The sequence below is a fragment of the Borostomias antarcticus genome (genome assembly GCF_949987555.1).
Source record: "Borostomias antarcticus genome assembly, chromosome: 12".
NCBI classification, from domain to species: Eukaryota; Metazoa; Chordata; class Actinopteri; order Stomiiformes; family Stomiidae; genus Borostomias; species Borostomias antarcticus.
This window is the reverse complement of record NC_140245.1, coordinates 26,864,225-26,891,724: the sequence shown is the minus strand read 5'-3', so window position 1 is coordinate 26,891,724 and position 27,500 is coordinate 26,864,225. Positions and strand designations below refer to the sequence as shown.

The 27,500-nt window shown below is 46.6% G+C and overlaps 1 protein-coding gene across 1 annotated transcript in view; it reads left to right on the top strand.

Annotated features, from left to right (window-relative positions):
- LOC311315861 (voltage-gated inwardly rectifying potassium channel KCNH7-like) overlaps positions 1–27,500 on the top strand; it is a gene marked incomplete at both ends in the record, with an annotated part of 91,564 nt that overhangs the window by 56,022 nt on the left and 8,042 nt on the right. The window contains 9 exons of the mRNA XM_084446559.1: positions 2,406–2,831; positions 7,867–8,266; positions 11,361–11,560; positions 13,798–14,050; positions 18,653–18,858; positions 19,434–19,533; positions 20,364–20,479; positions 20,615–20,681; positions 25,515–26,034. Of these exons, the coding sequence (XP_084302685.1) occupies positions 2,406–2,831; positions 7,867–8,266; positions 11,361–11,560; positions 13,798–14,050; positions 18,653–18,858; positions 19,434–19,533; positions 20,364–20,479; positions 20,615–20,681; positions 25,515–26,034 (2,288 nt within the window). The remainder of the gene's footprint in view (positions 1–2,405; positions 2,832–7,866; positions 8,267–11,360; positions 11,561–13,797; positions 14,051–18,652; positions 18,859–19,433; positions 19,534–20,363; positions 20,480–20,614; positions 20,682–25,514; positions 26,035–27,500) is intronic.

Below are 27,500 nucleotides of genomic sequence, written 5' to 3'. Positions count from 1 at the left end.
TCTCCCCCTCTACCTGTCTCTCTCCCCCTCTTCCTGTCTCTCTCCCCCTCTACCTGTCTCTCTCCCCCTCTACCTGTCTCTCTTCCCCTCTTCCTGTCTCTCTCCCCCTCTTCCTGTCTCTCTCCCCCTCTTCCTGTCTCTCTTCCCCTCTACCTGTCTCTCTCCCCCTCTACCTGTCTCTCTCCCCCTCTACCGGTCTCTCTCCCCCTCTTCCTGTCTCTCTTCCCCTCTACCGGTCTCTCTTCCCCTCTTCCTGTCTCTCTCCCCCTCTTCCTGTCTCTCTCCCCCTCTACCGGTCTCTCTCCCCCTCTACCGGTCTCTCTTCCCCTCTTCCTGTCTCTCTCCCCCTCTTCCTGTCTCTCTCCCCCTCTTCCTGTCTCTTTCCCCCTCTACCTGTCTCTCTCCCCCTCTACCTGTCTCTCTCCCCCTCTTCCTGTCTCTCTCCCCCTCTACCGGTCTCTCTCCCCCTCTACCGGTCTCTCTTCCCCTCTTCCTGTCTCTCTCCCCCTCTTCCTGTCTCTCTCCCCCTCTACCTGTCTCTCTCCCCCTCTACCGGTCTCTCTCCCCCTCTACCGGTCTCTCTCCCCCTCTACCGGTCTCTCTCCCCCTATACCTGTCCCTCCCTCCCTTCCTCCCTCTCTCCCTCCACTGTCATGATCGGCTGTGAGAACGCCAGCCAGGAACTCCCTGGAGCTGAAGTGCGAGCGGCACATGTATGAAAACATCCACCGCCCGTGACGATAATTACCTCAGTGTCATTGAGACTCTTATGCTGAATGGTCCATGACTCTTGCCGTTAAGAGTGATGTTAATCGTTACCCAGGGACATGCGGTAACTGGATATCAGGATATTGAAGCGAAGGCCTGCTCTTCAAAACAGATCTGCCTCTGTGAGGATTGCTACAGGGATAGTTCAGTTTGTGCGATTTGTATGAGGCAACTTGTACAATACAGGCTTATTAACACAGATACTGTTCACTAAGCCTGTACTTGCTGTACGTGCCTATGTGGCGTATGTGTGCTGTAGTTTTATGTGGATGATTGGACTTTGTGTTTCCTATGGGAAATCAGTGAGTGGTGTTTAGTCAGCAGGTTAATTAGAAATGTACAGTATTATTGTATCCAGGACTGTACTACAGTATACTGTCGTTGGCCCAGAGGTGTCATCATGACTCATAATGAGCACGTTGACAATCGTAACCTTTATTTTAAGCCATGCTCCAGGGATTCATTCCACATGGAGGATTCAAGACATTTTAATGTAAATTAGCGTAATGATTTCATAGTGAATGCAGTATACATTGTCTAATGAGTTATAGTTACATAACATTAAATTCAAACTTTAAAAATACATTTTCCCTGGTTTCTTGGTTTTGTTTATTGTACATTTACTTTCAATGTGACATCCAGAGTTACCGTAGAAGGGACCAGACAACAGGCAACAGGCCAGCAACACTTCTTCAACTTTTTCTCAGTGACACCTCTCACCGCCTCTCTCCCTCTCTCTCTCTCTCTCTCTCTCCCTCTCTCTCTCTCCCTCTCTCTCTCTCCCTCTCTCTCCCTTCTCTCTCTCCCTCTCTCTCCCTCTCTCTCCATTCTCTCTCTCCCTCTCTCTCCCTCTCTCTCTCTCTCTCTCTCTCCCTTCTCTCTCTCCCTCTCTCTCTCTCCCTCTCTCTCCCTTCTCTCTCTCCCTCTCTCTCCCTCTCTCTCCCTTCTCTCTCTCCCTCTCTCTCCCTCTCTCTCCCTCTCTCTCCCTTCTCTCTCTCCCTCTCTCTCTTCTCTCCCTCTCTCTCCCTCTCTCTCTCTCCCTCTCTCTCCCTTCTCTCTCTCCCTCTCTCTCCCTCTCTCTCTCCCTCTCTCTCCCTTCTCTCTCTCCCTCTCTCTCTCTCTCCCTCTCTCTCCCTTCTCTCTCTCCCTCTCTCTCCCTCTCTCTCCCTTCTCTTCTCTCCCTCTCTCTCCCTCTCTCTCTCTCCCTCTCTCTCCCTTCTCTCTCTCCCTCTCTCCCTCTCTCTCTCTCCCTCTCTCTCCCTTCTCTCTCTCCCTCTCTCTCCCTCTTTCTCTCTCTCCCTCTCTCTCCCTTCTCTCTCTCCCTCTCTCTCCCTCTCTCTCCCTTCTCTCTCTCCCTCTCTCTCTTCTCTCTCCCTCTCTCTCCCTCTCTCTCCCTTCTCTCTCCCTTCTCTCTCCCTCTCTCTCTCTCTCTCTCCCTTCTCTATCTCCCTCTCTCTCTCTCCCTCTCTCCCTCTCTCTCCCTTCTATCTCTCCCTCTCTCTCCCTTCTCTCTCTCCCTCTCTCTCTCTCTCTCCCTCTCTCTCCCTCTCTCTCTCTCCCTCTCTCTCTCTCCCTTCTCTCTCTCCCTCTCTCTCTCTCTCTCTCTCTCCCTCTCTCTCCTCCCTCCTCTCACACAGGTGCTATCTCTGGGAGCCGACGTCCTCCCAGAGTACAAGCTCCAGACGCAGCGCATCGACAAGTGGACCATCCTGCACTACAGCCCGTTCAAGGCGGTGTGGGATTGGCTGATCCTGCTGCTGGTCATTTACACGGCCATCCTCACGCCGTACTCCGCCGCCTTCCTCCTCAACGACCTGGAAGAGCAGAAGAGGCGCGAGTGCGGCTACAGCTGCTCGCCGCTCAACGTGGTCGACCTGATTGTGGACATCATGTTCATCGTGGACATCCTCATCAACTTCCGCACCACGTACGTCAACCTGAACGAGGAAGTGGTCAGCCAACCGGCCAAGATCGCCATCTACTACTTCAAGGGCTGGTTCCTCATCGACATGGTGGCCGCCATCCCCTTCGACCTGCTGATCTTCGGCTCGGGGTCGGATGAGGTAAGCGACACCGCGGAGCGGCGAGCCCCAGTCTTCTACTCGCCAAGACAATTATGGACTAAGGAAACACACACACACACACACACACAAGATGACGAGTGACCCTCGGGGCCTAATCTCTGTGCTTACGGCAGTTTGGAAAGACCAAGACCTCCCAGTGGCTTTGCCACTGTATCTATACAGTACAGTATCTTACAGTATCTTACTGTACTTTTAACAAAACACAGAGGAGATATAAGCTCTCCGAATGATCAAACTTCATGAGAGTAGAGGAGGACAAGGTAAGATAAGATATACTATAACTTTAACACAAAGTCTAATCATCCACATAAAACTACAGTACCCATAAGCCACATAGGCAAAGAGAGACGGAGAGAGAAAGTTAGAGAGAGTGGAAAAGAAAGACAATCTGAAAGTGAGTGAGTGAGTGAGTGAGTGAGTGAGTGAGTGAGTGAGTGAGTGAGTGAGTGAGTGAGTGAGATATAGAAAGAGAGAGGAAATGGAAAGAGCTTTGATGCACAGTAATGCTGTATGTAATAGAGAGAGAGAGAGAGAGAGAGAGAGAGAGAGAGAGACTGTCAGAATGCATCTCTGCTGGCACATTATACAAGGATAGGCCCTCTGCAAATGAACAGTGCGCATGTGTGAGAGAATGCACCCCTGTCAGAGCTGAGCTTTGCTGAGGCATTTTTTACCATTAGATTTGTCTGACTGACAGGGAGGCGGAGCTGAACAGACAACCCCGTAGGGCTGTGGCACAATGTGTGTCCTCATCACAATGTGTGTCCTCATCACAATGTGTGTCCTCATCACAATGTGTGTCCTCGCATAGTATGGTGCTGGGAGGACAGGTGTTCCTGTGTCTCGCTGCTCCGGAAACAAGCAGCAGATTGAACAGAACACAAACAAGCGAGGTTAACAAAGTGTCAGAAGTTTTATTTCGGGGATTCGCCTGTCATCACACAACTGTCTCTCGCAGAGGGAATGATCTTAAAAGTAAGCAGATAGTTACTATATTTAGATCTTAATCTTGAGCGCCTCTCTTCAGAACTCACACAAGGACTATTTTTATACTTAATCCATTGGTTCAGGTTGCCTAGGAACAATCTGTGACAATACGTCTCATACCTAATGCCAGGCTCACACTACAGGAGATTGAATATCCTAACCGATTTCGACATCGGGTTGCATCACGCGCATAAGGAGAATCTTAGCAGATGTTCTTCTGGCGAATCTCAAACATGCACACTACAAGATTTGAAAATAACAGCTCATCACACTCTACGGGATATTTTCGTGCCTGAGGGAGCAAAGAACCGCTGATCTCGCTTTTAGTAGTGACATAATAATCTACTGTAAATATCAGACATGTTTGATATTATCGAGTCCGCCCCGATGGGTCTGCGAGGAATAATCTGGGTCGAACATCGGTACCGACCAGCGTTCCAGGCCAGATTTCTCCCCTGATTGTGGGGAGAAGTGAATCGGGGATAAATCGGCCCAAAAATCCTGTAGTGTGAGCCCGGCATCAGCTTGCATGATGATGTCAATTTGAACCAGTTGAAATATTTTCTGTGACATTGTTTTCATTACAATAAAGCAAAGTTCTAAAACAAGTGATACTGTTGGCGTATAGTATTACGGTAGACTCAGTGGTAGGGGTAGACCACTTGCTACCAACTAATGGGCTGCCATTGGTGATTTGTGCCCGGGCGAGCCCAGAAAGCCTCAGGCCTGGTGGCTGTCCTAGGAGCTCCAGCCCAAACCCTAAACTCAGAAGCCCGCCAGGCATGAGCAAGTATATGTCAGTCAGTCAGAAAAGCATGCCTCTCGCGTAGCATGCCTCCTCACTTCTGCAAGGCAAGGCAAGTTTATTTGTATAGCACATTTCAGCAAAGTTACAAGGCAAGTGCTTTACATGAGGCATTAAAAGCATCAAGACAAAGTGCAACACATAAAAGGTCATTAAAACAAAATGCAGGAAAAATAAAGTACAGGAATAAAAGTTACAGTGCAGTGTATGAATTAATTATTATTTGATTTAATAAAAACCAGCGGCAAAAAGAAAAGTCTTCAGTCTTGATTTAAATGAACTAAGAGTTGCAGCAGACCTGCAGTTTTCTGGAGGTTTGTTCCAGATATGTGGAGCATAAAAACTGAACGCTGCTTCTCCATGTTTAGTTTTAACTCTGGGGACAGAAAGCAGGCCTGTGCCAGACGACCTGAGAGGTCTGGATGGTTCAGAACGTAGCAGCAGATCAGAAATATATATTAGGCCTAAACCACTCAGTGCTTTATAAACCAACAGCTGTATTTTAAAGTCAATTCTTTGACAGACAGGAAGCCAGTGTAAGGACCTCAGACCTCTGCAGAACCACCGTGAGCAGGAGTATCAAACCCTGCATGATGGTAGAGTCTCAGTGGAGGTAGAGAACAACACGCTACGATGAACGTCGTAGCTTACGATGAACGTAGCGCTACGATGCCTCAGCCCTGCTCATTGACTCCTTATTCCCTTTCTGATTCTGATTCTGAATCTTTGATGAACAGGTGTTACAAATGTCCGTCTGGGACGAAGAAGAAGCAGAGCTGAATTGAACTGAATTGAAAGGGCGGGTACAGTAGCCTCTCACCAGTCCCTGAATCTGATTTTTTGAATTTTCAAAATGCGATTCAGGGTTTGGAAAGGCTATCATCCAAAACGATATCTCTGGTTGGGATTCCAACCAGACCAATCGGCGTCCTTTGAATGCAATTTCAAATGCTGTGATTGGTTAGGGGACGAACTGAGGACCCCCTCTTCGGCAACGCCCATTCTGGGAAAATGGCTGTCTGCTCAGACTGAATAATGAAGTGAAACGAAAAGGCAATTTAGTCTGAGTGTCAGGCTACAGTGGGGTAATTTAGGGGGAAAGGAGCATTTGCAAGGAGGGCATTTTATAAATGGACCCAGCAGAGCGTTGCCGTGCCCAGCTGCCATGTTTCTCAGGAGGGAATACTCTCTCCCACGACTGCACTTTGTAGGGGGGGGGGGGGGGGGGGGGGGGGTTGCACTTTGTCTCATAAATCACCCTCCATCTCACATACAGGGAACAGTCTCTGTCCAATTTAGTCTCACCTGGTAATGAGTGCCCTGCCAGAAAATAAGACAAGCACCGATCCAGGGACTCCATGTCCTATAGTTGCTGCTGGGAAGCAACAGTGATTTCCCACAGGATGTAGTATGATTGTAAGCCGTGATTGGACATGGAACCAACCATTAGTGTTCCCTACATCTCACTTATTATATTTGCAGAGGGAGCGAGTAAATCAGGACTGTGTTATTCCTTCTTTATTTCCCTCTTTCCTCCCCACAAGGTCCTTCGGCTCCAGATAGGAAACAGAAACATTGAGGCCGTTTAAATTCAACTGAACCAAAGGCGCTGAGGGCCGATCTAGGGCTAGGCTTCGTGTTTGTTTACCAACTATATATTGACTTTCTTTCAAACACTCCCGAGTCACAGTTTCTGTATACCGCCCTTGAGAAATCATCTTCCCACAGTCGTTTTGGGAAGTGCATCGAGCGCTCACCGTTTTCGCAACCTCTGGCGAATGACTGATACTGACATTTAAATATATTTGTTCTGTGGCCAGTATGCTCTCGCTCTCTCTGCTTCATATTAGCATTCTGGTCTGTTCTGGCAGAAGTGTAGTTTTGTTATCCCTGTCATGTTTGGCAGAAGAGCAGGCGTGGAGGTGATATATTTAGAGACATATTGAGGGCCCTTGTGTCTGTGCTGCTTCCTCCTCATTAGCAGGCCAGACTAGAAAAGATGGAATGATAGCCTTGATTGGGAGCTTAAGGATGCTTAACGAAGGATGAACAAGCGAAGTTGGTAATTAACCTCACAGCTTTGGGACGAAGTGAAAATATGTGGTTTGTTCACGCATAATCAACAATCCGAATGACTGTCGCGTAGTCCTTCATTACGATCTGAGGAAATGTTTCCCTGATCGGCATAAACATTGACTATCCTGCTCCTGTGTCTTGGAGGTGGTTAACAGGTTCTGGAATTGATGTCCAAAGCCATTTGGGGAGCTAATTAAAATTCCTAGGGATGCAGATTTCTGATGACCTGACCTGGACACACAACACAGAGGCCATCCTAAAGAAGCCACAACACCTCTACTTTCTGAGGGTCCTGCGGAGATGGGGCATGAGCACACAAACACTGAACTTCTACCGCAGCATCATTGAGAGTGTCCTGACTGGAGGCATCACAGCCTGGAACGGCAACACCGCCGCCCACGACAGGCACGCCATCCAGAGGGTGGTGAAGACCAAGACCATCAGTGTGGAGCTCCCAGCCATCGAGGATCTCTACAATTAATGCTGCCACAGGAAGGCCATCTCCATCACAAAAGACACCAACCACCCCAGCTACCACATGTTCACACCATCTCACCGGAGAGATGGCCTACCAGCACCCCCCCCCCCAACAACTGATCACTTAACACTTTGTGCACCTTGTCTATACAATATTGCACTATTGTACACTTGAACGCTTGAACCAACATCTGACAACACTCGAACAATTGAACACTATGCACAACTGTATACTTTATTTAACTGTAACATTAATTAATTGCACTGCCTACATCATGGACACAGACATAGTCATCCATGATCGGATGGGATAAGTAGATTAGGATGATACTGATTGACGTCGGATAGTTTAGTAAATTGCCAGTTTGGGAACCTTTAATTGTCTAGCCGAGTACCTAGGACCAGAATATGGAACTGATTAGCACTGATAAGGTACAAGAACAATAAGTACAAGCGATTACAAGAATTCCAATGTACCTGTGCCTGTATCTGTTACACATGGCAAATAAATTAATTTGATATTCTGTTCTTCATTTGAACCCTGCACCACTTGTACCCTGTTTTGGCTTGTGAGCTGAGCTAGAGGTTGAACCTCATACTGTAGCAGAGTCCTGCGCAGTAGAAACGTTGAAGATTGATCTTAAAAAGAGCTTTGTTTTCTCTCCCCAGACGACCACTCTGATTGGCCTGCTGAAGACGGCCAGGCTGCTGCGATTGGTGCGCGTGGCCAGGAAGCTGGACCGCTACTCGGAGTACGGCGCCGCCGTCCTCATTCTGCTCATGTGCATCTTCGCCCTCATCGCCCATTGGCTGGCCTGCATCTGGTACGCCATCGGCAACGTGGAGAAGCCCTACCTGGAGCACAAGATCGGCTGGCTGGACAACCTGGGCGTGTCCATCGGGAAGAGGTACAACTACAGCGACCCCAGCTCCGGGCCGTCCATCAAGGACAAGTACGTGACGGCTCTTTACTTCACCTTCAGCAGCCTCACCAGCGTGGGCTTCGGCAACGTGTCTCCCAACACAAACTCCGAGAAGATCTTCTCCATCTGCGTCATGCTCATCGGATGTGAGTGGTGGAGCTGCTCGGAGAGCTGGTGTCAGTCTGTCAGAAGTGGTGGTGGAATGTTGTAGATGTCGTCCTCGTACAGCATGCATGCCTTATGGTTACCCGTGAAGGGCTGGGTACTGTATGTGGCACTGTACTTGCATTGCAGCTGTGTGAGTTGGCCAGTCTGTGTGTGTGTGTATATATATATATATATATATATATATATATTACATTACAGTCATTGTCACATACAGTCATTGTTTATCCAAAGCGACTTACAATAATTGCATTTAACATAGGAAAAGCCAATGTTCTACTACTTGCCAGAACTCACAAGTGCATCTCTTTTCTAAAACAAGTGACTAAGAGCATAATCTAGTGCTGAAGGCAAAGTGCAAGAATAGCAATCTAGGCTAGTACCAGAGCTTAAAACTGGATGTGAGCCGCTACAGGAAGACAGTGTAGGGAACGGAGAAGGGAAATTGTATGGGAGAACTTGGGGTGGTTGAACACCAGGCGAGCAGTAGCTTTCTAGGCAGGTTCCAGGGGTTTGAAGCCTGATGCCGGGGCCCAAGCGAGGAGGGAGTTGCAGTAGTCCAGGCGGGAGATGACCAGGGCCTGGATGATCACCTGCGCCGGCTCGTCAGTGAGGAAAGGGCAAATCCTCCTGATGTTGTAGAGCAGGAATCTGCAGGAGCGTGTGACGGATGTGGTCGTCCAAGGTCACACCCAGGTTCCTCGCAGTCCGTGTCGGCGTCACCACTGTGTCTACAACGATGATGGCCAGATCGCGGTGTGGGCAGCCCTTCCCCCGGGAGGAACAGCAGCTCAGTCTTGTCCAGGTTGAGCTTGAGGTGATGTTTTCGCCAGCCACTCTGAGATGTCTGACATCGACCCTCTCCAGGTCACCTGGTAGGAGCGGCCCGTCAGGTAGGATGCAAACAGGAAACGTGCAGAGAACGTGCAGGGAACGTGCAGAGCCAGGGACGCCTTGGTGGGGTTCTACGGTTCTACGGGTTCTACCTGCTGCTAGGAGGTCTAGGAGTATCAGGACAGATCTAGGAGTATTAGGACAGAATATATAGATATATATACACTATATTGCCAAAAGTATTCGCTCATCTGCCTTTACACACATATTGTGTAACAACTTAAGTGACATCCCATTCCCAGGTGAATAGGAAAATTGATGTCCCAAAGATGAGAAATAACTCATTTTGAGAAAACGGGCTTTGAAAATTTGTATTGTAAAAAACCATACATTGGCATTGTAAACCAATATTTACAAATACAATATCCAATCACATCATTAGTAACAACATTACACAACATCTGAAAACACATAGAAACTGAAAACTGTATAACACAGCATGTTGTGGATTCAGAATAGTCCATTTTGTATAGAGAAATAAGACCTGTTTAGTTGGAAGCCCACTCACCACGTCAAGGTACAGCCCACGAGTGGGATGTTAGTAAGACGAGACAAGAGACGCTCTAAGTGCAAGTGCAAAAAGCAAGGTCCATAAAGACATGGATGAGCGAGTTTGGTGTGGAAGAACTTGACTGGCCTGCACTGTTGAGTCCTGACCTCAACCCGATAGAACACCTTTTGGATGAATTAGAGCGGAGACTGCGAGCCAGGCCTTCTCCTCCAACATCAGTGTCTGACCTCACAAAGGCGCTTCTGGAAGAATGGTCAAAAATTCCCATAAACACACTCCTAAACCTTGTGGAAAGCCTTCCCAGAAGAGTTGAAGCTGTTATAGCTGCAAAGGGTCTGCCTGCCTGTTAATTATGTTTATGTAAGAAATCTGTCATTCGGTATTACGCTTAGTCCTTCAGCACGTGTCACCCTTTATGCAGAACAGTAGCTTTGTTATGCCATGGTTTCACTAGTTTACAACATTTAATCATGCAATTCATATTTACTTGTATGAATACTATAATGTTGTCATTTTAAACCATTGTATGGCATTTTAAGCTATTCAAGGCACATTATCTTCATAGGCCTACTGTAGCTAGATAGCCACCATTGTTTCTAGTGAGGAAAGACTAGCTAGCCAGAAGAAAAGAAAGTACTGTTTTTACTTGAATGCCAACATGTCCATTTAGAACTGTCCACAAACAAATCTGCATAGCTACCAACATCAGAAAACATCCAAAAACAGTGGTTACATTACTTATGTACCTACATTAGCTATATTGCCAAGCTGCTGTTTTTTTTTCTGACAGTTTTAACTTAAAAATAGCTACATGAAAAAGACTATTTCTGTAACTAACACTAGTTCATAGGGTCATTATTGTTATTGCTGAAGGAGTCACATGTAATTAATATTTGTGGGCAGTAGTGATATGTGTCATTCAGGAAAACCAAATATTGTCAAACAGTACAACGCCAGTATTTTTATATTAAAATAAAACAATCTTGTTGACTTGGAGAGACAAGAATAAATCTCAAAGGATGAAGTGAAAGATATTTTTATCAATGTTAACATTTTTTTCAGTATAAGTATAAGGCAGAACGTTTCTGTTAAAAACAAATGTTGAGTTGTACCCATGACACATCAAAAATGTGGTATTCAAAATAAAATAATGTATTTTTTTTCTGAGTGGTTAAATTTCTGCCAGTCTACACATGGATATATATATTTAGAACTGAAAAACTGACATACAGTTACATTTCTCGAAAAATCAATCAGTGTTATACATTTTATGAGGGTACATTCATACTGTATGAATCACAATAAAAATGAATGATTGGATTTAATGTTGAATATAACTAATATAAGGGCATAGGTGACACTTACAAAAAATTATTTTAGGGAAGTTTTAACGTGCTTCTTTGAAAATCTTATACGTCATCGAGAACCGTTTTAGACAGGCTGGCCAACTCACACAACAGCAATATAGGTACAATGCATTATACAGAACTTGCATCTATATATTAATATACTGTATGTATTTATAGAGATTGTATATTCTATACCAATGCATATCATCTATTTCTATGTATATCATCTATTCTGTACATTCTCGCTATGAAATGCCCCAATGCCCCCCCCCCCTCTCCCGGGGATTATTCAAGTGCATCTTCTCTCATCTCGTCTCCCAGCCCTCATGTACGCCAGTATTTTCGGGAACGTGTCGGCCATCATCCAGCGTCTGTACTCGGGGACGGCCAGGTACCACCTCCAGATGCTGCGCGTGAAGGAGTTCATCCGCTTCCACCAGATCCCCAATCCTCTGAGGCAGCGCCTGGAGGAGTACTTCCAGCACGCCTGGACCCACACCAACGGCATCGACATGAACATGGTACGAGCGCGCGCGTGTGCGTGTGTGTGTGCGTGTGTGTGTGCGTGTGTGAGGAGAGGTAGACTTCAACAGAGTCAAAGGGATTAGGTTTAAGTTGACCTAAAAAAGTTGTAGCCTTGTGTAGCATTTAATTTCAAAAAGAGCAGTCAGAATGGTAGATGTACAGTAGATATACAGTATATTAATATTGTTTAGTTAACGTGAATCATTCCAGTTTTTACTTTATGATTGTGTTTCTCCCATTCGCCCTTTCATTTGTGAAACTGTCCAATGCCTCCAAAGAGCTCTTACCATATACAGTAGCAGCATAATGCAAATACTGTACTATGATTATAATGTGATTATACTCAGCACTTTGAGATTATTTCACAATGAAAAGTGCTTTATAAGTAATATATATTATCATTATTATTATTATTATTATTGTTATTATTATTATTATTATTATTATTCAATATTTGATTGTAGTTGTTAACTGTAGGATTAAGGCCATAGGTAATGTACTGCATACATACAGTATTCAGTACAGTCTAACTGGCTTTTCTTAGAATGTTTTTTTTCTCGTTGTACTTATTAAAAAAACTTCTTTTCCATGTCTGCCACTGTCAATTGGAACTCCATGCCACTCTGGTAAGAGCAGGAGGTACATGTGTTAAAAAGATGAAATGTTTATTTTTGCCCTCTGGTAGAGCTTCCTCTAGTCATGTGACCCTTTCCACGTTTGTAGTTATAAATCAAAGGACACTTTCATGCTGGGGTATCTCAAAGTACTGTATGACTGCGTCATTGTAGTCAAGAAATTGCATGTCAATTTTTAGTGAGCTATTTTTGAACTAACATGACTACAGTACTGTAGGTCTGGTAAATAGCCCTTTAAAGCATGTCTTATTGACTGACCTTTCATTGCATGACAGCCAGTAGAGACCCTGAGTGCTTTAAGAAGGACTTTCTGTTTTTTTTTGCCACGCACTTACTCGCATGTGGCCGCGCACAAGGTGGCTTTTGCATGCAAATCTATGTATTCAAACACGACCCCTGTGGTTTCCACAAAGAGACTGAGAGTGGTGTCAGCAGCTGGTGGGCTGTTCTCTGAGCACCGCTACCAGGCTCCCTCCTCTGAGGCAGGCTTGGCCACATGTTCTGTAACGACACCTGCACTTGCCAAATGTTGTTCAATCTTTCCTTTCCAAATCCTCTCACATCTCCCTTTTTTCTCCTTTCAAAGAATAGTCACTCGGTTCCACAAAACCAGTTTAGTCAAGTGTCACTGTCCGTTGTATTTCTCTGTTCCAGTCTTCTCCTCTGTCTCTGAAGCTTTTCAAGCGTTTCCCTTGTCCTCTGCTCACTGTAACATTGTCCTAGTTACAAATGTGGTCCTCTGTTCACTTTGTTGATAGCATCTGCCACTAATCATCCAAGAAAAACCGGCTACTTTTTTTTAGTTGAATATCTCTATCATGTTGACAGGACGAGAGTAACTCGATTGGTTTTGTAGTCATTAGAATTTGATCAAAAGTAAAACACCAGATATCATTTCCCCAGAGAAAAGACTTTTCAAGCTTTCAGTAGTGATTGCTGAAACCCGTCCCACTCTGCTACCTTTTTAAAGACATGCCAGGTTTGCTCAGTTTGAGGTGAGTATTTTTTTTCATTGCCTGAAGCTACACGGTGAGTGTGAGATAGAGAGCTTGTTCATTTCTGAGCCATTATAACAGTCTGACTGGGCTGGTCTCTCTAAGCCATCTGTCCTTATTCCTTTATAGATCAGGATGTAAGAAAACACGTTGCTGTTCCAATACTTGCCGACACTTAAATCCTCTTCTCACACACTAATCTGGTGCCATGTTTACACATTTACCTATAGTAGTTTACAGTCATGTTTACATGTTTACATACAGTACAGTAGTTTGTTGAGTCCTGTATTGTGTTGTTCAAACTAATGTCTGTTCATCCTCCATCTTTGAAGCCTCCAGTGATACCAAATAAGTAAATAGCACGTACTGTACACAATAATGCAGTCGATTTTAGCTGCAGGCGATGGTTTTGAGGGAAGAACAAACTACAGATGGCAACTGTATCTCACCTCTCTGGAATTCCAATCGATCCGGCCCGACAAACGCCCAAAACAAACCCGTGGACATTCCACTGATAGCTTGGCGAGCGCTAATACTAGTTAGCTAGTTTGTGCGTCTGACAGCTTTCCCATCTGCCCCGGCTTCTGTTTGAACCCCTGCCAGGTGCTGAAGGGCTTCCCAGAGTGCCTGCAGGCCGACATCTGCCTCCATCTCAACCAGAGTCTACTGCAGGGCTGCAAGGCTTTCCACGGGGCTACTAAAGGCTGCCTGAGGGCCTTGGCCATGAGGTTCAAGACCACCCACGCCCCGCCCGGAGACACCCTGGTCCACTCCGGAGACGTGCTCACCGCCCTCTACTTCCTGTCCCGCGGATCCATCGAGGTCCTCAAGGAGGATGTCGTGGTGGCCATTTTGGGTAGGCAGAACGATACGTGTTTTCGGGGAGGGGGAGGGTTACCTACAGAAATCGGTGTATTCTACGCATATTTGTTTTGTTTTCTGGGTCGATGTTCCACCTTTACACTGGACACACACTGATGCAATGATTCGTTATTCTGTGAAATTGTTCAGCCCATGTGTTGTGTACACCCTGTACACCCTCTTGTAAATTGATAACTGCAAGAAAAGTGTGTCCATCACGGTGGGAAAACCTCGCCCCTTCAGCCCTTGGGAATGGTTCAGATCCTAGTACCTTAGATGAACCTACGGTGAGTCATCAGACCTCAGCAGATACAGTACAAAACCTCCGCATAATCTTTCCAAGCACCTTAACTGTATCGGCTCCTCCCCCCCTGTACATTTCTGTAGCCATTAACGTGAGATGACGACCGTTCGTATCTACCTCGTTATTTTCGTAGCGGTTGTGTTTGTCAGACCTCAGGCCGTACATCAGGTAGACGGCGCCGCCTCTCGGACTCGCTGCCTGTCTGTGGCGCTGTGGCCGGGCGGGTTCGCTGACATCTCGGCCGAGCAGAGCGCGTTCTCACGGCTCCCTGGGAGAACACAGCGTGATAGCTGCCATCGCATAACCCTGCAGCTTCAGAGGAGCTTTTAATAGCTGGGAGAGGACAGAGGGAGGAGAGAGATACAGGGGGGGAGAGAGGGAGAGAGAGGGAGAGAGAGAGAGAGAGAGAGAGTGGAGGACAGAGCCATCAGGAGAGTAGGATGGAAGGAAGAGAGGGGAGAGGTCTATAAAGAGATATTATTGAGAAGAGATGAGAGAGTGAGAGAGAGAGAGAGAGAGAGAGAGAGGGGGGGGGGGCGATAAAGAGAGTCAGTAAACTTTGTTGGATGGTTTATTATGTGCTATCTAATTACCAGCTCAAGGTGATGGCGTGACTGGGATGTTTGCAGTCATGGTGTAGCGCCGTTACAGTCTCTGGATGATTAGTTAATCTCCCTTCTCTCTCTCTCTCTCTCTCTCTCTACCTCTATCTCTCTGTCTCCCCCTCTCTCTCTCCCCCTGGGGGCCCCAGGGCTCGTCTGCTCCTGGGTCAAAGCACACAGTCAAATAATGTACACATGTGCCCTTCTCTGTCTTTCTGCCCTGTAGGTTATTGTATGTTTCTCTCTCTTCTCGTATCTCTCTCTCTCTCCCTCCCTTTCTCTCTCTTTCGCTCTCTCTCTCTCTCTCTCCCTCCCTCTCTCTCCCTCTCTCCCTCTCTCTCCCTCCCGCTCTCTCTCTCACTCTCTCTCCCTCCCCCTCTCTCTCTCTCTCTCTCTCTCTCCCTCTCTCTCTCTCTCTATCCCCCTCCCTCTCTCTCTCTCTCTCTCTCATATTGCTTTCTCTCTAACAGTTTCTCTCTTTCTCTCACTCATGGCATGGGTGCTGTACCACTACACCACTACAACAGCACTCTGCAGGATGTCTTAGACAGGTGTGCTCCTCCCAAAACACGGACAGGGTCCTTTCGTCGCTCATCCCCCTGGTATACCGACCAACTAAGAGCCCAAAAAGCTGAGTGGCGGAAAATTGAGCGCCAAAAATTGAGCGCCGATTTTGGCGGACTGGACTAACTGTCCATCAACTATCCCTGAGAGAACTGAGAGCTGCCAGGAAGGCATATGACACAACTCTCATGGACACTGACCATTCCAACCCCAGGATCAGCAGCACCTGCTCTCCACGATCAACCGGATGCTCAAGCCCAGGGCCTCCACTGCTGCTGATCGCTCCGTTGATGACTGCAACCGTTTCATGGACTTCTTTAAATCAAAGACTGAAAAAATCAGGGACAACATTCCCCCCACCCACCTGGCCACTCCCCCCACCCACCTGGCCACTCCCCCCACCCACCTGGCCACTCCCCACTTCCTATAACGGCCAAACCCTGAACTGCTTTACTGAAGTCACTGAGGTCCAGCTATCCAACGCTGTTCTGAAAATGAACTCCTCCAGCAGCTTCCTGGATCCCATCCCCACATCCCTTCTAAAATCCTGCCTCCCAGCCATTGCTCCCACCACGACCCACATAATAAACAGGTCCCTGACCACTAGTGAAGTACCCCCATCCCTTAAGCTGGCAGCCGTCAGACCGGTACCTAAAAAACACAACCTTGACCCTGAGGTCCTCTCCAACTACCGACCCATATCAAACCTGCCCTTCCTTGCTAAGGTCGCCCATCAGCTTCACAACCATCTTCAATCCCACCGACTTTATGAGACCTTCCAGTCTGGGTTCAGAACATCACACAGCACCGAGACAGCACTGGTGAGAGTCACAAATGACATCCTGATGGCGGCAGACTCCGGCTCCCCTAGCCTACTGATCCTGTTGGACTTGAGTGCTGCGTTTGACACAGTGGATCATGGTACCCCATGTCAGCGTCTTCAGGAGGTAGGAGTCACCTACCTTGACTTCTTCCAGCCCTACCTCTCGGGAAGACAAGAGTATGTTGCTCTGGGCGGACTCACCTCCAGCGTCAGGAGTGTTACCTCTGGTGTTCCACAGGGGGCAGTCTTGGGGCCTCTGCTCTTCCTGGTTTACATGCCCCCCCTTGGAAAGATACTCAGAAGCCATAACATCAACTTCCACTCCTATGCTGAGACACTCAAATCTACCTCCAAACCTCCCCTGACAAACATCTATGATCTATATCACCCAGGCTACTAACTGTCTTGCTGACATCCACCATTGGATGAACAACAATTCTCTCCAACTCAATGGAAGCAAGACAGAAGCCATCCTGATCGGAACTCCCCATCAAACCCAACAGGCTGGCATCTCCCATATCACCATCAACGGTCACACCATCCCCTCTCCTCACTGGTTACCAGCCTGGGTGTCAAACTCAACCAAACGGTGTCATTTGACTCACATGTCAAAGCTGTCTGCCAAACTTCATTCTACCACCTGAGAAACATTTCAAAGTTAAGACCCATACTCTCCCTGCGTGATGCTGAAAAACTGGTCCATGCTTTCGTCACCTCCCGTATTGACTATTGCAACTCCCTGCTTGCAGGACTCCCCACCAAAACCATCCAGAGATTGCAATATGTCCAAAACAGTGCTGCCCGGGTTCTCACCAAAACCTGAAAATCAGAACACATCACCCCCATCCTTCACTCCCTCCACTGGCTTCCCATCAACCAACGCATCACCTTCAAGCTCCTCCTCCTGGTATTCAAAGCTATCAACCACACTGGTCCCACCTACCTCCAAGAACTCATTTCCCCCAAGCCCCCATCTAGGTCCCTCCGGTCAGACAGCGAACTGAACATGCTAGCTGTCCCCTGCACCAAGCTGGCTACAATGGTGACCGTGCCTTCTCCACCCTGGGGCCACGCCTGTGGAACCAGCTCCCAGGAAACATCCTCCACCCTGGGGCCATGCCTGTGGAACCAGCTCCCAGGAATCACCCAGGCCTCAGAGCCTTCTCCACCCTGGGGCCACGCCTGTGGAACCAGCTCCCAGGAAACATCCTCCACCCTGGGGCCACGCCTGTGGAACCAGCTCCCAGGAAACATCCTCCACCCTGGGGCCACGCCTGTGGAACCAGCTCCCAGGAAACATCCTCCACCCTGGGGCCACGCCTGTGGAACCAGCTCCCAGGAAACATCCCGGCCTCAGAATCCATCACTGTATTTAAATCTAGTCTGAAAACGCACCTGTTCCATTTTAAATCCTAGATCCTAGATAGGATACTATAGTTTGCTCTAGTCATTAAATATGAGTTTTATTTATTTCCATATGTAATATTTGTCATTAATCCTAATTTTTAGTTTGAATAATGTTAAATTATTTTAGCCAGTTATTGCCCTTTGTGTTGTATGTTGTTTTTACTGCACTCTGTGAAGCACCTTGAGATTTGTCCTACATTTAGAGTGTGCTATATAAATAAAATGCATTATTATTATTATTATTACTCTTGTCTAATAATCAGTTGATTGAAATCACAACATTGTACAGTTGCTACAGTACCTGTTGAGATATTAGTATATTGAGAGAATTACTTAACACCCTGCCAGAGGACCTGAGAATGTCTGAGACTGGTCATTTTCTCTTAAAACACACCTTTTTAGCATTGCTTTTACCACATAGTTTTACTTGTTTTAATATCTTAGTGTTCTTAATTTGCATTCTGTTTTATAGTTTTTATTGTATTTTACACTATCTTTTAATTTTTTATGATTCTTCTTTTTTTTCACTGTGTTTGTATGATTTATGTTTTTATCAGTCTCCTTTTATGTAAAGCTCTATGTGCTACATTGATTTGTATGAATGGTGCTACTGTATATAAATAATATGACTTTGACAGTCTGTCCTTCTCTATCTCTCTCTCCCTCCGTCTCTTGCTCTCTCTGCCTCTCTATCTCTCTCTGTCTCTCTATCTGTCTCTCCCTGTCTCTTGCTCTCTCTCTCTGCCTCTCTATCTCTGTCTCTATCTCTCTCTCCCTCTGTCTCTTGCTCTCTCTCTGCCTCTCTATCTGTCTCTGTCTCTTGCTATCTCTCTCTCTCTCTCTCTGTCTCTCTATCTCTCTCTCTCTCCCCCACCCCGCCTCTCACTCTTCCCCCAGGCAAGAACGACATCTTCGGGGAGATGATCCACCAGTACGCCCAGCCGGGGAAGTCCAACGCGGACGTGCGCGCGCTCAGCTACTGTGACCTCCATACTATCCAGCGGGAGCAGATCCTGGAGGTCCTGGACATGTACCCTGAGTTCGCCGACTACTTCCTCACCAACCTGGAGCTGACCTTCAACCTGCGCGACTTCAAATCCAAGGTAACCACACCCCACTGGTCATCTAGGAATGTGACCAACTGAGAAGAAGCCACATTGGAAATTCCTCCCAGTCAACAGGAGGGAGGTCAAAATGGGGAGATGTCATGTCGTTGGAATGCACCAATGTGTCCATTTTGTATTTTGTGCTGTTCAGAAGACCCGTTGATTGTTTGACCCGTGCCAGTATGTGGCTGTTAATTGGTAATGCACATGTTACTGTGTGTGTTTGTGTGTGTGTGTGTGTGTGTGTGTGTGTGTGTGTGTGTGTGTGTGTGTGTGTGTGTGTGTGTGTGTGTGTGTGTGTGTGTGTGTGTGTGCGTGTAATTCACATGTTACTGTGTGTGTGTGTGTGTGTGTTGGGGGGGGGGGGGCACGTGTGTGTTTTTGTTTGCGAGCATCTCACATGGCTCCAGTCGCACATAAATAAATGTGGTTCCCTTAAAGTAGCGGAGATGAAAGACGTCCACAGACAGCGTTGCCCGGACCAGGCCGGCTTGTTCGGCTCTGCTTTCATCTCTGAAGCGCAGGCAATATCTTATCAACACACAAGAGTAATGAGAATCTTTCCTGGCCAGACCACGCTCCCACAAACCAGCGATCGGGGATCGGGGAGCGATCCAGACGGGGAGGACAGCAAGTCCCAGAGACAGCTGTCCAAGCGAAGATCCACCACAGGTGCGTTTGATTAGATTACCGTGCATTTCAAGGTGAAGGCCCTTCACAGATTCAGCATGAATAAACCTCTGTCTTTCACACATTTCTTTTAGTCTAACAAGAAAAAAACACCTCGTTTTCGTGAGGATACTGTATGAATCTGCGCGTTAAATCCGTGTGCAAGTGTTAAATGTTAAACGTTCAATCCTGTGATCCTGAATACTCCTCATTTACATTTTGTCTAGACGGTGTTTCCAGAGTTTGAGCTGGAATATTTGAACCAATCTACTGTATGAACACTCACACACACGGGAGAATATTTCTCTCTGGGAGACAAAAGACTCCGCTGCTGTTTGGCAGCCATTCATGCAAAATCTTATTGGTCACCATGGTAACAGGCACTGAGAATACTGTCCCATCACCCAATCACACAGCACACGAACACACTGCAAAGTACAGACACAGAACAGTATAGATATTCAAGACTTGTGAATATTAAAAAGATCTAATAGGTTGGGTCTGTTAGAAGTGGAGTCCTTGTGATAGGAGAGAAGTTAGGCAGCAGCTTTGTTCCCTCAGACGACTAACAGCGCAGAACTGTGACAAGGGGGGAACAACGTGACACAGAGCTTCGAATTTCAGTTTCTTTCGTCTCTTCTGTGCTCCGAAGACACAGATGACAAGGCTGTGAGTGTCGCTGTAATGGGGAGGACGCTTTAGGTTGCTACACCGCTTTAATTGTTCCCGCCTGTCCCTCCCTAGAGCCGTCCAGAACAGAGAAACCCAAAGTTCCACCAGCACAATGTGACCCCTCTAACACCCCCCCCCCCCCCCCCCATCCTCCTCCTCAGGGCCCCAGAGGAAGGACGGACCGCAAGCGCCGTACGGCGAGGTGGAACACGAGCGCCAGCTGTACACCAGTCCCAGAGCGGCCGCGGCGAAGGAGACGCAGGAACGGGTCTCGGCGGTGGGGGGAGGGCAGGACGAGGAGGAAGAGGAGGAGGAGGAGGAGGGAATAGAGGAGGAGGAGGAGCAGAGGCCCCTGTGTTCGGGGGTGCCGGGGTACCCGACCGTGAGGGACCACTCCGTGGGTCTGGGGCAGAGCGAGGCCCCCGGCGCTGACACCCAGGCCGGGGCGGACGGCGTCGACAGGGCGCAGTCTTACAAAGGTACGATCCCCCGTCCCCACGGAAGAATCTTCCATCGCCACTGATTGGCTGACCACATAAATCAGCGCCACTGATTGGGCAGTAATAAACGAATGACAAGGCTTATCCCCAAAACCTACATCTGTTGAGTCAGACTAGCTCCGGGCTAAAGTGTGCTAACTTAGCTAGCTAGCTAACTTGTCTGAGGTTATTAAGGTTGCGTTCACACCAACCTTGTTTAGTCTGGTTGAACCAAACTTGTTGCGATTGGTTTGGGCGGTGTGAACGCAGGAATCGAACTCTGGTGCGGACCAAACAACGCCTCTCTGGTCCGCCTGGATGAGCTGGTCTCAGTCCGCTGTCAAGTGAATTCTGGAGCAGTCCATTTCTGGTGTGAAAAACCAATCGAAACAATCACAGGAAGTGTACCATTTTACACTTCCTGTGCACCCATCTTTGCGCAGCACAGGAATACGGCAACTAGTTTGTATTCCAAGAAAATAGCAGGTGACAAACGCGATGAGGTCAGGTGAACGGCTGACTTTGATTGCTGGACAGGTCATTATTTGTTTTATGAACTAAGTCCCACAATGTCTAGCCTACAAGTTGAAAATAGGCTTCATAGTGTCTTTGTAATCTTTTGTCATTGGCTACATTTTGTATTTTGGTGTGCAGAGCGCCTTTGCCATGCCATTACCTAGGCTATGTTATCATTTGGATTATTACTATGGACCCACAATAAAGATGATTATGATTAAGTTAAATGATCTAATACCAGTGCATTTAATGTAATTTAATCACTGGGATAGATGGGAGGGATGGGATGAATGGGAGGTTTCAGGAGTGGGAGCGGCCTACAGGGAAGCAGGCCTACATAAATATTAAATTAATAGATCCTAATAAAATACAATAATATATGCAGAATACAAATTATTAGTTAGTTACTAGTGAATAATTAGCCTAATTTCAAAATGTATAGGCCTGGGTAAAAAAAAGTGCCTGAAAAAAGTCCCCAAAATCGTTTGGTGGGGAAAAAAAAGATGCCTGTTAGTCAACTAAGATTTTCTTTGGTTGAAGACAGCCCTGGTCAGATACCTCCCTAAAATGTTGCCACGTTTCTAACGCTCTGGTGTTATTTTTGTGACAAGATTCTGTGTTGAGCTCATGGAGGTATGGTTGAGCGAGCGCAGAGGCCAGCTTTGAGCGCACACAGAGGAAGTGATCACAGCCATTGTGCATATATGGACTTGAGCAGTCACAATAAACTTTTGTTGAGCACAATATAGCCTAGCCTTTCCTTTTCTCAAAAGTGACAATTATCTGCACAGACCAATGAAAAAAGTGGCTGATGATCACAGCTGTTGTGCGTGCCTATGGACTTTAGCACAGACATGAAAATAAACTTTTATTGAGTACAATATAACCTAGACTTTCCTATGCTCAAGATGAATAATTATTTGCATGCGTGTGCAAACATCTTTGTGCGCTCAAAATATCCCTTCACGCATATGTTTATGAACGCAAACCGGACCAGTTGGAAAATTTAAACAATGTATAATCCTCGCATTCATTCAAATCAAAACGGACCTTTAGGTGTGAACGCGACCTAAGCATATACTATCAACGTTTCTCATTAATTTTTATGAAAAATACATCTATAGAATTGACAAATCTGGTCCACTGACAAATCTGGTCCACGAACGTTAGCTACTTGGGAGCTGGTAGCTAACGTTGGGAGCGAGTGCTACAGTAGCTAGCTGACTTACGTTTGTGGATGACGCCAGCTAACGTTCGTGGATCCGATTTTTCAATTCTATAGACATATTTTTTATTCAAATTAATTGGAAATGTTGATAGACAAGGCAAGGCAAGGTACGTTTATTTGTATAGCACATTTCAGCAACAAGGCAATTCAAAGTGCTTTACATGAGACATTAAAAGCATCAAGACAAAGTGCAACACATAAAAGGTCATATAAAACGAAATGCAAAAAAGGACACTCATTTCTTTATCACATACTGAAACCTTCTCTCTTTCCACTCACTTACGTGCAATGTCCTTCTGTATAGTCGCTCGCTGGCTTTTCACCAGTGCCTCAAACATGCTTTCTGAGCAAGGGACCACATCAGCTGTCAGGGGCCTACTGTTGTGTCACTGGGCACACCTTGCACCAAAAACCCAACTTCTCCATTTCCAACATTTCCTTCTTTCTCTTCCTCCCTCAAGTCGTTCCACTAGCATTCTCTTGTACTTTGCAGAACATTTAAAACAAAATGCAGGAAAAATAAAAGGAATAAAAGTTACAGTGCAGTGTATGAATAAATAATTATTTGATTTAATAAAAAGCAGCGGCAAAAAGAAAAGTCTTCGGTCTTGATTTAAAAGAACTAAGAGTTGCAGCAGACCTGCAGTTTTCTGGAGGTTTGTTCCAGATATGTGGAGCATAAAAACTGAATGCTGCTTCTCCATGTTTTGTTTTAACTCTGGGGACAGAAAGCAGGCCTGTGCCAGACGACCTGAGAGGTCTGGATGGTTCATAACGTAGCAGCAGATCAGAAATATGTTTTGGCCCTAAACCATTTAGTGCTTTATAAACCAACAGCTGTATTTTCAAGTAAATTCTTTGACAGACAGGAAGCCAGTGTAAGGACCTCAGAACTGGAGTGATGTGATCCACTTTCTTGGTCTTAGTGAGGACTCGAGCAGCAGCGTTCTGAATCAGCTGCAGCTGTCGATTGATTTTTAGAGAGACCTGTAAACACACTGTTACAGTAGTCAAGTCTACTGAAGATAAACGCATGGACAAGTTTTTCCAGATCCTTCTGGGACATAAATCCTTTAATCCTTGATATATTCTTCAGGTGATAGTGGGCTGACTTTGTAATTGTCTTAATGTAACTGTTGAAATTCAGGTCTGAGTCCATGACTACACCAAGATTTCTGGCTTCGTTTGTGGTTTTTAGCGCTGACTTTTAATTTAATGATATCATATGCTCACTGACCTCAGACAAGTTAGCTAGCAACACAAAAGTAGATCAAAAAATGTTAAACAATCGGACACTATTTGGCAAGTGGACACATTTATCAGCACTGGAAAGAAGTAGAGAGTGTGAGCTTTAAGGGTGAAGCACAAGGGAATGGGTTAGGGTTAGGGTTACCTTAGTAGAGTGTGAGCTTTAAGGGTGAAGCACAAGGGAATGGGTTAGGGTTAGGGTTACCTTAGTAGAGTGTGAGCTTTAAGGGTGAAGCACAAGGGAATGTCATGTCTAGCTTAATTCATGTGACCTTCAATATGATCAGAATACTGTATCTGGGAAATTGGAAATGCCCTTTCAATTTTTTTTTTATCAAAGATTTCTGTACCCAGCCACAAAAGTAGGATGTCACACCTATTAAATATGAAAAGCCCTAATGGGGATTATCTTACAAAAAAAAAGGCATTTTAAGCAGATTATAATAAACAAGGGTGACAGCTTTGGATAGGTCACAACAACCAAATCAAAGGCATTTTAGAAGAGCCCTGGCATTTTTTTTACTTATTATACCTTCATACTTGGGTATTTCCGAAGCCCAAGAACCAGGATGTTTGTAGAGAAGAGAGATGTAAGCTCCAGACAGATGCTAGCAGGCTCAGGCTGAGTGGACAAGCTCTTCACAAAGGTCTTGACAAACTGTGTTTTGTCTCTTTTAGGCTTCCGTACACTCTACAGAGTCCTGCGTGTTTGTGTGGGTCAGCTCATTTGGGTACATAATAATGCTGATTCTAGTTGACAATGCCATGACCTAAGGTGACCCCACTGGGAATGAGGCGAAGCTGTATTACACACGCACACACGCAAGCAAGCAAGCAAGCACGCACACACACACACACACACACACACACAGTCTCTTTCTCAGGTGCAAAAATGCACAAAACAACAACAAGACTTGAATTGTCTTTTCTTTTTCCTTCTATTGGAACGGGTACCATATAATTGAAATAAACACCCTTGATAATGACAAAAGAGTTTTCCCAGTCTAGACATGAACACTAAAAAATACACACTCAAAAAAACAAGACAGCAGCATTCCCTCAGCATCGAATTAACGCCTCACTGGTGCTGAAGCAGGGCTCATATCAGTAGTGATTTGACAGTAATATCCCCTTAATTCAGCTCTTGTGAAGTGAAGCGGTTTCCCAGGGAGGCGAGGTGACACTGTGCAGAGCCGGTGGGTTATTGATCCCTATAATCACCACAGCGGGAGGCCGTCTCTGGAAATGTCAGCCTTTCCGCTCCAGACACCTCATGCGAGCGTTCTGAAACGCAGAACTCTCCGGCGCTCACGCACTCCGCCTCATACGCAGCTGGCAGACATTAGAGAATATGCAAGTTTAATATATGCAGACATTAGAGAATATGCGTGAGATTTGCCTCCTTCCTGGAGGTGGATCTCACATCTGACTAGACCGGTGACGTCATGCGCTCCTCTACCCAGCTGTGACTCACCCGGGCTGGATCACATATTCGATTAGTCCGAGGAGGTCAGGATGGATGATTTACACGGCGAACAGACTTTGTTCTTTGGTGTGTGTGTTGTTTGGTTGTTGGTGTGTGTGTATGTGCGTCTCTCTCTCTCTCTCTCTCTCTCTATCTCTCTCTCTCTCTCTCTCTCTCTCTCTCTCTCTAATCTAATGGCTGATGTTTTGGGGAGGGTAAGCTGATGCTGGATCATGAACCTAGGAGAGTTCATTTTTAGTACACAGGCAGGAGAAAAATGAGCTTTAGGTTCTTCGCCTCGCAAGATCTTGAAGGCGTTGAAGTAAAGATGATCTGGTTCACTGTAGGATGGTTAACTATCATCATTATCAACCAGGGAGTACTGGCAGGAGTACTGGCAGGAGTACTGGCAGGAGTATTGGCAGGAGTACTGGCAGGAGTACTGGCAGGAGTATTGGCAGGAGTACTTGGCAGGAGTATTGGCAGGAGTACTGGCAGGAGTATTGGCAGGAGTATTGGCAGGAGTACTGGCAGGAGTATTGGCAGGAGTACTGGCAGGAGTACTGGCAGGAGTATTGGCAGGAGTATTGGCAGGAGTACTGGCAGGAGTATTGGCAGGAGTTTTGGCAGGAGTATTGGCAGGAGTACTGGCAGGAGTACTGGCAGGAGTTTTGGCAGGAGTATTGGCAGGAGTATTGGCAGGAGTATTGGCAGGAGTATTGGCAGGAGTACTGGCAGGAGTATTGGCAGGAGTACTGGCAGGAGTATTGGCAGGAGTACTGGCAGGAGTATTGGCAGGAGTATTGGCAGGAGTACTGGCAGGAGTATTGGCAGGAGTATTGGCAGGAGTATTGGCAGGAGTACTGGCAGGAGTATTGGCAGGAGTACTGGCAGGAGTATTGGCAGTAGTACTGGCAGGAGTATTGGCAGGAGTACTGGCAGGAGTATTGGCAGGAGTACTGGCAGGAGTATTGGCAGGAGTATTGGCAGGAGTATTGGCAGGAGTATTGGCAGGAGTACTGGCAGGAGTATTGGCAGGAGTATTGGCATATCACCATCTCCGATCTGCTGAATCAGTGTGGGAACAGCAGCATAACATGTTTACATCACATTACAGTCATTTAGCAGACACTTTTATCCAAAGCGACTTACAGTAATTGCATAACGTAGGAAAGTGTAGTACTACTCGCCAGAGCTTACAAGTGCATCTCCTTTCTAAAACAAGTGAGTGAGTAAGAGCATAATCTAGTGCTGAAGGCAAAGTGCAGGAATACTGTAGCAAACTAAAAATACAATAGGTACTTAAGAAGGAGGATCGTTGTAATACTGCTTGAAATGATGAGTTTTGAGCCGGCAGCAAAAGATGGGCAGTGACTCTGCTGTCTTGATGTGTGGGCGGTTCATTCCACCACTGCGGGGCCAGGACAGAGAAGAGCCCTGACCGTGTCGATCGACCGCAGGGGCCTCGGAGTGACGGGGCAACCAGTTGCCCCGAAGGCAGCGGAGCATAGTGGTCGAGGGGGGGTGTATGGTTTGACCATGGCCTGAAGGTAGGAGGGAGCTGTTCCTTTTATTGCCTTGTAATAATAATAATTGACTTTATTTGTATAGCATCTTTCATACAAATAAATGCAGTTCAAAGTGTTTTACAACAGAGAATGTATATGCACGGAGTGCTTCACATAAAAATAGACATAAAGAGCAGTAGCCCGCAAGTGCAAAAGGAGCTAGTTTAGAGCTAAAGTGAAGAGACATTTTTAGCTTTCTTTTAAAACTATTGAGTGAGCTGGCTTCCCTGATATCTTTATTATATCTGTATTCCATAGCAGGGAAGGCTAGTCCCAGAAGTTTAACCTGGACTGAGCTGCTACTGGGAGCTGCTACTGGGAGCTGCTACTGGGAGCTGCTACTGGGAGCTGCTACTGGGAGCCAGTGTAGAGAACATCAGTCTGGGATTCACAGCAGCAGCTGCCACTATGACTGTGAAAACGACACGGTAGCCTGGTGACCCAGGAAACACACTGATTAGGTTGATAGGAGGCTCTCACAAGTCTGCCTGGATAAACATGGATGGTGTTCTACTGTGTGGCGGCGCGTTGTTCTACTGTGTGGCGGCGCGTTGTTCTACTGTGTGGCGGCGCGTTGTTCTACTGTGTGGCGGCACGTTGTTCTACTGTGTGGCGGCGCGTTGTTCTACTGTGTGGCGGCGCGTTGTTCTACTGTGTGGCGGCGCGTTGTTCTACTGTGTGGCGGCGCGTTGTTCTACTGTGTGGCGGTGCGTTGTTCCATGAGAGCCAAAGCAAACTGAGATTAGCCTGGAAGTCTATCAGACAGACACTGAGGCCAAATCATTCAAATGAAT